Source organism: Mizuhopecten yessoensis, unplaced genomic scaffold (genome assembly GCF_002113885.1).
Source record: "Mizuhopecten yessoensis strain PY_sf001 unplaced genomic scaffold, ASM211388v2 scaffold11045, whole genome shotgun sequence".
Taxonomy (NCBI): domain Eukaryota; kingdom Metazoa; phylum Mollusca; class Bivalvia; order Pectinida; family Pectinidae; genus Mizuhopecten; species Mizuhopecten yessoensis.
The window spans coordinates 66,524-79,620 of record NW_018408851.1 but is presented as its reverse complement, the minus strand read 5'-3'; the positions used below and the strand labels follow the sequence as shown (position 1 = coordinate 79,620).

The 13,097-nt window shown below is 35.1% G+C and overlaps 1 protein-coding gene across 4 annotated transcripts in view; it reads left to right on the top strand.

Moving 5' to 3' along the window:
- The window catches only part of LOC110464963 (far upstream element-binding protein 2-like), a 33,168-nt gene that overhangs the window by 2,036 nt on the left and 18,035 nt on the right, over positions 1-13,097 (top strand). For 3 of the 4 annotated variants that reach the window (XM_021520480.1, XM_021520481.1, XM_021520479.1), the window contains 9 exons: positions 5,174-5,213; positions 5,509-5,696; positions 7,686-7,815; positions 8,148-8,409; positions 10,485-10,532; positions 10,993-11,019; positions 11,945-12,022; positions 12,571-12,673; positions 12,868-12,974. In XM_021520480.1, the coding sequence (XP_021376155.1) occupies positions 5,174-5,213; positions 5,509-5,696; positions 7,686-7,815; positions 8,148-8,409; positions 10,485-10,532; positions 10,993-11,019; positions 11,945-12,022; positions 12,571-12,673; positions 12,868-12,974 (983 nt within the window). The remainder of the gene's footprint in view (positions 1-5,173; positions 5,214-5,508; positions 5,697-7,685; positions 7,816-8,147; positions 8,410-10,484; positions 10,533-10,992; positions 11,020-11,944; positions 12,023-12,570; positions 12,674-12,867; positions 12,975-13,097) is intronic. The other variant, XM_021520482.1, reaches the window with a different exon arrangement.

The following is a 13,097-nucleotide window of genomic DNA, read 5'->3' as shown; positions in this document are numbered from 1 at the left end:
GTGTAATTATTACATTTCATGTTTGTTTTGCTTTGAATTCATAGTCTTTCTTCATATTCATTGTCATCAAACTATTTCCACAAACAAAACAATAAAAATGATCAGAAAGTTGACCATGAAGTATTATTCTTTAGAGGATTTTCGATTGAAATAGATTTTAATCAACAGTAAAAAATATTCTCCAGTCATATAATTATTTCATTCTTTTCAAGTTTTATTCTGAAACATTGAACCATCCTTTTTTTTACTTGACTAGATTTAGCTGTACAGCTTTTGATACTTTGAGGCAATTATGTTTCTGTTTCATTTTGATTGTCTTTCATATCGTTAGAAGCAGTTTAAAGTTTTTTTATTATTATTTGTATAGATTTTTCTAGCATGCTCATTTAAACTTGGTCCTTTTTTTATTGCTGATCTAAACAAGTAACAAGTGTTTTTTCCATAATATCTATTTGAATAATTGAAGAAAGACAATGGATACACACAGGTTATGGGTGAACGTTTTCTAATGTGAACATTTTCAGGAGTTCAATTCTCATCAATGCAATTTTTCATGCTTTAAACATGTTTTCTATTCTGTTGATGCATTTTCCTTCTCTAGCAGTGATTAAAGAGCAATGCAATTTCATAATTTTCACATGTATTCTGATGATTTTTTTCATATTGATGATTTGAAATTCATTATATAATTGAATCTGTTGTTTTTGATGTTGTATCATTAACTTTTGATGACAATGAAATTTGAATTGCATAATTACATTTTTTGACGTTGAAACATTTTGAATTGATTGATTGATGATGTTGTGAATATGTTCATTCTGATGCCTGATGCTTGATAAGAATTGTGCATGATTTTATTGGAACACTTTACCATTTTAAAATTAGTTTGAATGAAATTTATGTTAATAACTAACACACAGTTATTTATATATTAACCTGCCAGTAGTTGTCATCTTAACCTCTGTAAAATGCAGTCTGATTAGAGTCCAGTGTTGAACCTCACTTACCAAAACTCGTTGTTACCTTGATGTGTAAAATAAGTTGTCTACGGTAAACCTCTGGTCAGTTCGAACAAAATTAAATAATTATTGTCCATCCTGTTTGAATTACACGAAATTATAGCCGCTACGATAAAGAATAGTTCGAACTATCCAAGTCGACATAGGCAAAAATCACTGCAAACAGTCAAGTCGTTGATTCGAAACAACGATGGCCTTATTGCGATATATATTTGCAAATCTTGAGATGAATAATGATATTTTTTATATACTTATTAATAAGGAATTATTAAGTTCAATTGCAAAGCAGAGACAAATATGAAGGCCGCAAAGCAATAGATTTTTACTGGAGTATTGACAGTACTGATCAGAATGCAGAGAGTGGATTGAAATTACGGATTAATAGTTCGATCGACCACCTGGTCAGATGTTTATGTTTCGGCACATGTATCGGTAATATATCAATTGAGTTATAAAACGGTGATTGGTGGCCAGGTTGCAATTATGTAATCAAATTGTAATCACATGAGACAATACACACGTCTGTCAGTGATGTGACGGTAACATTCCGCTCTCTGTGTACTGTTATAGGATATTATACACGGTCAAACCTAAAGATGTTTGACTGTCGTGTTTACAAGAAAGAAACTCAAATACCAATGACATGTGGCTTATTTAGGTACAAATTGTCCGACATGGATGACAACAATGGTCGCACATGAATACTACCCGTTATTCAGTAGTTAACGCTGTCGACGCAGTTTAAGCGAGTTTCGTGAGGCTATTATTGTATCGCCGATAGTCCACCTCGATCAATAATTACGTAATTTCAGTACTCAAATTGTGTTTGAACAACCTGAAACATGTGTAAGCAGGGTTTGAACCATTAGTCACTAGACAGAAAATTATTATTTTTATTGTTAAAGAAGTGTGTTCGAACTGACCGCAAGTATACCGTAATCTACACTGTACAAAAAAAAATCAATCTGAAGAAGAAAAGCGTTTGAAGCGATTTGCTTCGATGATATTTTTCCCATCTTGATTATGATGGTGCAAGGAAATGGTGTGGGTTTTCTGTTTTAATTTATCCTGCTGTGTGAAATAATTTGTGTTAACCCTTAGGCTGCTACATTGATTTCTATGTAAAAGGACACCACTGCTGAATTAATCATTGAAATATAAATTAATTTACTTGATTTTTCAAATGTGCATAACTTGAAAAATATTTGTTATATGTGTTTAAAAGTTAATGAAAATTGTTCGTTATTGTCTCTAGTTTATATTAATGTTTTCAATTCTAAAGTTGCTTCAGTATTTACCTGTACATGTACAGGTGGTAATAAAGGTAAGAAAAGGTGAAACTTTTAATTAATCTGATTTAAGCACGAGAAAGATCATTTTCAAATTATTTTTGTCGGCAAATGTGTTTGGCAAATGATAACAAATTGTAAACTTCATTTTTGACATAAGACGGTGTACATGAAAACAGAGAATCTCTGGTAAAAAGGTCGGGTATTTCATCAAGAATTGTATGTGATTTGCTACAGGTTTCAGGTCGTCATTAAATATATTTGCTAACACAGTCGGCATATAGATATATCTTGACTTCGGTTAAGTTAACGATTAAATCATCGTTAATGGTTTGAAGAAATCAATCGGCTCAAAACATATCAATGTCATGTTCGATTCGGCCTCACCTGCAGACATGTGCGCCTCGGTCCGCCTATATTTTCCTGTTTGCATAGGGCATAAAACTGTTCATTGGAAAGTTACACTGAAGTATTTCCACATCAACCATGTCAAACCCTTCAAAACCTTTATTATCATCGAAGGTGACGCTGGAGAATAAAGTTTACCATCATATTCATCGCTTCAAACAACACGTCCGCCATTTTTATGACTTTTTTTCCCCGATTTGAAATTCTCTCTCACACCTCTGGTTTTTACTAGGGTACACTGCTGGGAATATTGAAAGTAATGACAAAAAAATCAATCAGAAGCCTTCTACTACAGTCGAACCTCGTTCTCGTATAACTCGAAGACCCCGTTTAACTTGTACTATTTCATCGGTCCCGGCCAAAACTCTTCTTAATCTTAGTAATAAAAACTCTGAAAACTCGAAAAAACTCGGATATCCCGAAGTGAAACATTGGTCCCAACAACGTAAATCCTACATAAAAAAATCTCCTACCTCGAGGTTTCTTAAGATTCACAAGTCTATCATATATTCTTTAATTATTTGATACATATTAGACGCAGTGCTACGGTAAACATCGTTCTAATTGAGCAGCTTACGCTCGGTCATAATTACTTCGATTAAACTTATGGCATTAAAATGTGTTTGACTGTAAAAACACTTTGTACAAATAAAGAAACAAACTTCATCAATGTTGATTAACAACAATTAGTACTCACTGTGAGCCCGTAAACAATTTGAATGGCACTTTATTTACGACACATTCTAACCAGAAAATGGGTCACAGTGTGCGGTCATGCGTAAATAAGCTCCACAGTAAAAATCACAACCTAGGACTGGTTCGTCGGTTTATGTTTTTACAAGAGCTTGTATGGCACTGATCATTAATTGAGAGATTATAGGAACAATACGAGTTATTGTTAAGTACGTCGTGTTGAGGAGATGTCATGTGTCATTTGGGTCTATAAATGTGGATATGTTTCCTGATTAACTCGTACCCATTTCGGAATGTCGAAATCAACTAAGAAATCAAACGTGTTCGCTCCAATACAGTGATTTGTGTAACGACTTGCGCACTTTCATTTCCGCATTGAAATTTTCTATCGGCATAGCAGGAGGTCGGAGACAGCATGTGTGATTATTGTAACATTAATTAATTAATGAATATGATTATGAATAAGTTGTTATTTTTTATTTTATAAAGTTATCTGTTTGTCATTTATCGACAGTTTAAATACGTTGATTGTTAGCGAAATCAATGACATATATAGCTTCATATTGGACCAAACACTTTACCAATCTTTATGCCAAACATAGGAACTCTCTTAACTCGAATACTCGGATAACTCGAAGTTTCAACGATCCCGTCGACTTTGAGATAACGAGGTTCGATTGTATATGCGTTCGGGTTTGGTATAGCAACAACCTGGCTTAACACTTCCTGTTTACTGATCAAAACCTACAGACCGATGTTTACTGATCAAAACCTACATACCCGAGAAACGGCAGATGCCGTGCGTAGCACTGACGACCCGACTTTTCAGAAAGCAAATGCCGTGCGTAGCAGCCTAAGGGTTAATCTTAAGTTGTGGATTGTTTACTTTATATATAACCAGAATTCAAAGAAAATTAAATTTTAAAACATGTATATGCGTTATTTATAGAAAATGCAGTCAAGGGGTAGTATAATAATAATAATACTCGTCAAATTTAAACACCAATAGATGTTTTATATTATGTCTGTGACAGGTATTTTTATTCCTTCTAGAAGGTAAATAAATTATTGATAACTTGTGATTAAATAATCTGAGGCTTTAGATGAATAACTAAAACATAATATGAAGGTGTGGTTGAGGGTTTGATATGTTAAGCATAACAAAGCTAGCTATAAATGTTCTATCCAGAATCTTTCTGTGAACTTTCTGTGCATGTTTTTCCTCTGTAGATGAAGTTCCTGTCTGTTTGTCTAAAACGCTGCTTTTACCTAGTAAAATGTACTAAAATAACACTGATTTTAAGGAATTGTGATCATCTATTTGTTATACATTACATGTACAAATCCATGTTGCCTTAAGCACTAATGCCGACACAAACATCTGTATTGTCCTGCACATTGGTATTCCAATACCTTGTTCTATAACCAAGACAATAAATGGACAACTTATGTAAGACATGTTGCAAATGATAACAACATGCAGCATATTTGTAAAAAGATATGATCAATTTTTAAATGGAAGTTTAAACCAATGGCATTGTCAAGAGAAATAGAACACCTTATTTGAGAAACCTTTACAAATTAGTATTTTTATTTTGGAAATGGGGGGGGGGGGGGGGGGAATCTGCTTTCTGTGCTTAAATAGACAGCTTGTGTGTGTCTTTGCATGTTGTGAAGGGAGGGTTTATGTATAATATCTGTTATGGGAGCGGTTGGGTTTTGTCGCGAAATTCGGTTTATGGTAGATTTTCTCTTGCTTTTCAGCTATCGGTGCTCAGTTGAAAGCCCTAGCCGGTCAACAAAAGTAAGTTGACTTCTGCAGAAGATGGTTCACAGTTAGATGTATGAAATAGGGGTACACAAATATATATCCTGGAATGTTTCCATTACAAATCTTGCAACTTTATTTTCATATTTGTTGGCCATTTCATATATATATAAAAAAGTAAACGTTAAAGACAGTTATTAATAGTATTGAAATACTTAATTGACTTGTAAACTGTTTCTTGTGGGTAATCATTGTGGTTTTACTTTTAACGCCTCGATTCTGAATTACAGTAGATCCTGTCAATAATTCAATTACTTTTTCTTAAATAAAGCCCTGCAGCATTAGCTGCACAAGAAGCTGCCGCCAGAATTAATCAACAACTAGGAATCGGGCCTGCATCCGCACCTCCCCCACAGGCTGGTTTACCATCAGGTATATCTAACCCAAGTATACCACACAACGGTTCAGCTATGGTAATCACGGAGGACTTTGCAGTGCCAGACAGAATGGTCGGACTCAGTGAGTATCAGCAGAACAATTGAGTAGCTCACTATTCATTTTCTGTATTTAGTTGCCTGGTACAAACTGTATGAGCTTAAACAATAGTGTAGCATTTGTCCAGTCTCACCTTTCCCCCCAATATTTGATCTTTTTGGAATGATGGAGACGGAGGCTACAAAATTTTAACAAATTGCCTTCATCCATTTAAAAGGTCACAGCTATCAAAGATATTAAAAACTTCAAATAACTCCTAAAGAGTAGAGATACATCAGGCCTAGGTAAAAATATTAGTTTGTAGCTTGCTGGGAGGAAAGAGTATCAAATTTGTTCAAATATATTATCTTGACCAACTTTCAAGGTCATGGGGAACATATCTTTTTCTTCAAAAAACTTGTCTAAATATATAAGACTTTGTTAGGGTGAATGACCTTGAGAAAGACCTTGAGAAACTCACGGGCCGAAGCAAAGGTGTTCAAATCTTCCAAAAGATATCTTCTACATCAGTGCTATTTGGCCTGTAGTGTAAGCTTTTTATTGCTATCAAATTATTTGATCTATAATTAATCTTCGGACACACTTTGATATAGAGGTAAAGTGTGTTTGCCAACACTGCAAGTAGAACAAGTCAGCATGTCCATATTTCGTTTTATCCCAACAATGTTAACATTTAGGCTGCTACGCACAGCATCTGCCGTTTTGAAAAGTCGGGTCGTCGGTGCTAAGCACAGCATATGCTGTTCCTCGGTCTGTAGGTTTTGACCGGTAACAAGCGTGAAGTCGGGTTGTTGCTATACCAAACCCGAATGTGTATAGTACTAGGCTTCTGATTGGTTGTTTTGTCATTACTTTCGATATTCCCGGCAGTGTACCCTGGTAATTAATGACCAAAGGTGTGCGAGAGAATTTCAAATCGAGGGGAAAACCGTCATAAAAATGGCGGACGTGCAGATTGAAGCGATGAATATGATGGTAAACATTAATTTTCCATCATCTACGATGGTGATAAAGGTTTTGAAGGGTTTCACATGGTTGATGTCGAAATACTTCGGTGTAACATAATATGTAGCTTTCCAATTAACGGCTTTGTGCCCTATGCAAACAGGAAAATATCGGCGGACCGAGGCGCACATGTTGTCTGTAGGTGAGGCCGAATCGAACATTGACATTGATTCGTTTTGAGCCGACTGTGACAGTAAATATATTTAATGATGACCTGAAACCTGTAGCAAATCACATACAATTCTTGATGAAATTCCTGACCTTTTTACCAGAGAGTTTCCGTGTAAAGTACAGCGTCTAATGTCAAAAATGAAGTTTATAATATCGGTTATCATTTTGCCAAACACATTTGCTGACAAAAATAATTTTAAAATGATCTTTCTCGTGCTTAAATCCGATTAATTAAAAGTTTCACCTTTTTTTACCATTGTTACCTGAACCATCTGTACAGGTAAATACTGAAGCAACTTTAGAATTGAAAACGTTAACATAAACTAGAGACAATAACAAACAATTTTCATATAACTTTTATACACATTTGAAAAATCAAGTAAATTAATTTATATTTCAATAATTAATTCAACAGTGGTGTCCCTTTACATAGAAATCAATGTAGCAGCCTGAGAGTAATAGATATGAGGTTACTGTTGATTTCGCGCACTTAAGGTTCTTATAAGATTTAAGAAAATATTCCAGAAAGACACTGTTCTTCTTAGATTAAAGAAAATATTCCAGAAACATTACAAAGACACCGAAAGTTAAACAAGGAGAAACCTTCTGTAGAAGACTTCGATAAAACATTGGAAATGTTCTTTTTAAGATATATGATCGACCAAAGGGAGAAAAGTAAGAATCTACATGCACTTCAGATAAATGAAAAAGTTCGAAACTTTATCAGCAGTCTTAACTTTGTTGCTTATTTTCATAGGGAGGCACAGATGATGTTTACACAGTCTGTTTATTAATTATAGTATTACATTATGGAGATTGTGCTTTTTTTGCTTTCAGTCATTGGTAAAGGTGGTGAACAGATTACAAGGTTGCAGGCAGAAACTGGATGCAAAATCCAGATCGCTCCAGACAGTGGTGGTTCCCCTGACAGGCCTTGCACCCTTACAGGAACTCCTGGATCTATTGCGTAAGATTCCTTACTCAGCTTTTAAGATCAAAGATTCTACTGGCAAATACAATTGATAGTTTTGTTGATCAAAAATAATTGGTTTGGAGTCAATAAAGAAGCCACTGTTAAGTGATTTCAAGATATGAATGAATTACCTAAATACAACATATTTTGTGTTGATTGCAGTCCCCATGTGTTGAACAATATTTCACTGAGCAATTCAAATCTGCAAACAGATAAAACCAAAGAAATTTTACTTTTGTTGGTATAATTGATCATCAAACTGCAAGGATTTGCATAATATTTTATATTGTGATGTTTTCATTACTCAAGTGTTTTATATATTACAGATCGTGTAAACAACAGATGCAGGACATTATCATGAAAGGCCAGACCAACCCTGGAGACCCTATGGGACATAATGAGGGGAACACTGTTGTCGAGATGATGATCCCTGGAGACAAAGTAGGTCTAATCATTGGCAAGGGAGGTGAGAATATCAAACAAATGCAGGAGCGAGCTTGTGTTAAGATGGTCATGATCCAAGACAGCAACATCCCATCATCCATGGAAAAGCCCCTCAGGATCTCTGGGGAACCCAACAAGTGTAACGTAAGTGACAATTTGTCAATGATATATTTATTCACTCATTTTTTTTAGAGGAAATAATTCGACATTTATAAATAAATTTCTGAAATTTGTAAGGGAATATTCGAAAACATTGAAATAGATTGCTAGAATAATGCTCAAATAAGTAACAAACTTCAAAATAAATTGAAAAATTATTAATATGAATAATACTGCTATATTTAATAGAGAGAGAAAAATAATAATGTTGGTTACATTGAGCCTTTGACTTAATGCATGGAACTTTCTTTTTCCAGAATATTGAAGCTTGATTGACAGATAAATTAACATGAAGCAATGTCTTTTTTCTAGTGATGGGCTGATGATCGATTATAATCTTATGATCGGTTTGCCCTTTCCGATTCTGATTAATCGATTACAAAGTCCACTGATATAATTTGTTCTTTATTTAAAATCAAAGTGTTAAATGTTTTCAGTGTGGAAAATGTATTGAAAGTCATATATTCTTATGATTTTTAGCTTGCCTGGTCCAAAGGACCAAGGTGAGCTTATGCCATACTGTGTTGTCCGTACGTCAACAATTTCTTCAAATGACTTCTTTTTTTTAACCACTGATTAGAATTTTTACTAAATTTGACTGGAAGCATCCCTAGGTGGTGGGGATTCAAAATTGTACAAATGGTAGGGATAACCCCCCAGGGGGCGGGGCCAAAAGGGGACGATTTTGCTATATTGCTATGAACAACTTCTTCTGTAGAACTGTGCAATGGATATCAACCATATTTTAATGGAAGCATCCAGAAGCATCCGAAGCATTCATGGGAGGCGGGTATCAATTTTTTTTACAAATGGTGGGGCTGAGGGGTCAATTTGTACAAATGGTAGGGTTAACCCCCCAGGGGGCTGAGGGGCAGGGCCAAAAGGGGTCAATTTGGCTATATTGCTTATGCGACTTCTCCTCTGGAACTGGAAGATGGATATCAAACATATTCTACTTGAAGCATCCCTAGGTAGGGGGGATGCAAAATTGTACAAATGGTGGGACTGACCCATAAGGGGGCTGCGGGGTGGGGCCAAAAGGGGCTATATTGCTTGACGCGACTTCTACTCTACAACTAAAAGGCATCCCTACGTGGTGGGGATTCAAAATTGTACAAATGTTGGGACTGTCACCACAGGGGGCTGAGGGGTAGTGCCAAAAAGGGTAAATTGGCTATATTGCTATAATGACTTGTACAAGCTGACCTCTTCAGCTAAAGGGTGGGGCCAAAATTAGTTTATTCCTTGGAAATGGTTGAGATCTCCACCCTATAACCATATATACAATGCTGAGAATTAAGAGAAGAATGCACATATGCTCCCAGGATTGCCCAGGGGTCTGGCCCCACCCTTGGAGACATAGTCCCTGGCTCATAACTTTGAAACGGTTGAGATCCCTGCCCCAAAACTGTATATACAAATGCTGGTCATAAAGAAACGAATGCAGTCATGATATAAGAATTTATTCCTGAGTCTGCTCCACTCTTAAAGACTAAACCCCTGGGTCATAACTTTGAAACAGTTGAGATCCCCACCCCAAAACTATATATACAATTGTTGGGCATAAAGAGACGAATGCAATCATGATATTAGAATTGACCCCGGGGTCTGGCCATAACCCTAGGGACCTAGTTTCTGAGCCACACCTTGGAAACAGTTGAGATCCCCACCCCATAACCATACATAAAATTGCTGGGCATGAAAAATCTAATACAGATAGGATCTGGCCCATTCCTTTGGATCTTATGTGGAATATTTGCCATGATTACTTTGATATCCAGGTGAGCGATACAGGTCCTTTGGGCCTCTTGTTACTATATGATTGATAAAACTGCATAAAAATTGCTTGAAATCCATTCATTATCAAAGAACAAAACAGAGTGTATAGTTAACAACTCTGTCTATTGATCTTACGGTAGTGTTCTCACTTTATTTTGGTATTCGCTCTCATGAAATTAGGAACCGATTATGCAATCAATCATTGATCGGTTTACCACCTCCAATTACAAACCAATTATCGATTATGATTTTAAACCGATTGCCCATCACTACTTTTTCAGAGAGCCAGAGAGATGGTTATGGAACTGCTTACAGAGAAAGATATGGAGGTACAGATATTAAGCTTCATATAGCCGATTATTTCATGAAAAAGAAGTGAAATGTTAAACGTTTCAATGGGGAATAAATGAGAAGTGAAAGTCCTGTGATAATTAGGAAATAGTGATAATTAGACCACACTATATCAACAAAGAACAATAGCAGCTTTTGTGTTTTAAACAAAGATGCAAGTCTAATTAACTGATGAATTACAATCAAAATTACTATTCAAGATGATATCCCTGTATGATGAAGATATTGGCTAGATCATATCTGATGACCATGTATAAGCTTTACAAAAATACTTGTAAGACAAATCATCTTTGTTTCGAGATTGTTTTAAAAGGCAGTTTCCTTCAGGGAGAAAATCTTAATATTAGAACTATGCAAGACAAACATTTTCATCCCAACAAGATTTGAGTTAAAGTTTATAAGACTCCAAGAAAAATGATTAAACCTCCACTTTTTCAGAATAATGGAGGGATGTGGGGTCAGTCGGTAAGTGATAACCTTTTTACATTGTCCAATTTTGTTACTTTTTTATTTGTGTATAGTCCTCCTTTCTAAAGTATTAATATCTTTTGGCCAAGATGTATTCTGATATGCAGGAAGTTGCATGATGAAAAATTAGAAAAGGGTTGAAGTGTTAATTTTTTGCCAAAGAAAACTTTCTGCAGTACTTCAAAATCTTTTTAAAAAAAGCTCTTTCACTCTTTTCAGAACTGCAGCACATTCCCAAAATCTTATATCAAAAGTGGGATGATATTCACATGATTAAGAAAACAAATAATTTGATGGATGCAATTAATACACTAGATATCAAGCAATAAGGCTGGGGGTCCAACACATAAATAGGGCTCTGCATCAAAGATGTAGTGTCCTATATAATCGGCTTGTTTCTGGCTGAAAGTAGACTAGTGGGGTATACTTATAACAGGGTAAGGAAATTAGCATTTGTTGGCATTTCTACTTAACTGCAATAGATATTGTTGGGCTAAATACTAAATATGGGCTTGTTGCTGGATAAACACAATTGTAAAAAAAAATACTGAAGGAAACTTCCATATCTTGTGTAAAAATGCTTGTATACGCACAGAAAATTATTTATATCTTGTTATTAGTATGTTTACTATGGCTGATACACTGTTCTTACTTGCATTAGCTGTACGGTAAATTTGCCTGATTAATGAGGGCAAACAATTTGGAAAGTTAAGCTGAAGCAAAAAAATCCAAGTACACAAGATATTACTCTTAAACTTGTAATTTATGAAAATTGACAAAAATGTAAAGCTTCCTGTCCATTCTGTATATATATAATATAAATATAACTGCTGTAGTGTAGATTTAATGTTTCGGTTTAAAATCCTGATGTTTTTAACTTGACCACTTCAAATTTGTTCACTGGTTATGTTTTCTCTTGCAGCCTGGTAGTAGTGGTGGCGGCGGCTTTAAGAATAACAACTCATTTGGAAACAGCATGGGTGGGCAACAGTCATTTGAGGTAAGTATTTAAACATGTTTATTTACTGAAAGGGCTACCAGTTACCTTTCACTAGTACTAAAAGAAAAAGAAAACTAAGGGGATTGTTCAGGGCTATTCTAGAGTAAAGTAGGAAGTACAGTATCTTGTACAAAATTATATCACTATCTCTCATATTTTGGACCTCAATCAAGGATCAAGGAACTATTTCCCCTATACTATTTAGGTTGTTATCAAACAACTTGGTCACAAAAAGGATAAGTTAAAGGACATAGTGATGTTGTAAATGCTGTATAGATACGGCCTAGAAACTGTTGGTTCAAATTGGGTTGAAGATTTAAGCATGGGTAAAGAAACCTGGGTATCATACACTGCCCCATTGATGACATTGGGTAAATGTTGGTATATCCCATGTAGCAATGTTTCAGCACTACTTAGGTAGCAAGACATGAAGCCACTGTTTTTGAGCTCCATCTGTAGTAGATGAAAAAATAAGATTGAAATAGGATAAGAATGATTTTGCTGGAAAAATGTTATTATAATTGATCTTTTAAACTTTCCAATTGCAGATCCCAGTACCTCGTAATCTCGTTGGAATTGTTATCGGAAAAAGTGGAGATATGATCAAGAGAATTCAGAGGGAGACCAATGCGAAAGTCCAGTTCAAACCAGGTGACTTGATACATAATTACTAGCTGTAGATCTATATATGTATGTCCTGAAGACGTTGGTGTGAACACATTTTATAAAATGATTTAATATTATGGTATAGAAAAGACCTGTTTGTATCGATATTTGTTCACTTCCCCTAATGAATTTATTGTTATAGACAAGTGTAATAATGTTGTTTTGCTTTCACACTTTAGATCTAGACGATTCCCGACCAGAGAGAATGTGCTCTATCCGTGGATCCTCTTCAGAAATTGAACAGGCTGCTCAATTCATCGAGAATTTGTTGCAGGAAGCTAGTAATGCAAGTATATAATGAGGGAAAATGATAGCAATCCTTACAATTAGTACCCTAACTACATTCTTGTTTCATGTGTTGTGTATCATTAAAATACATTATGAATGTATAATAGAATTATATGAAAGG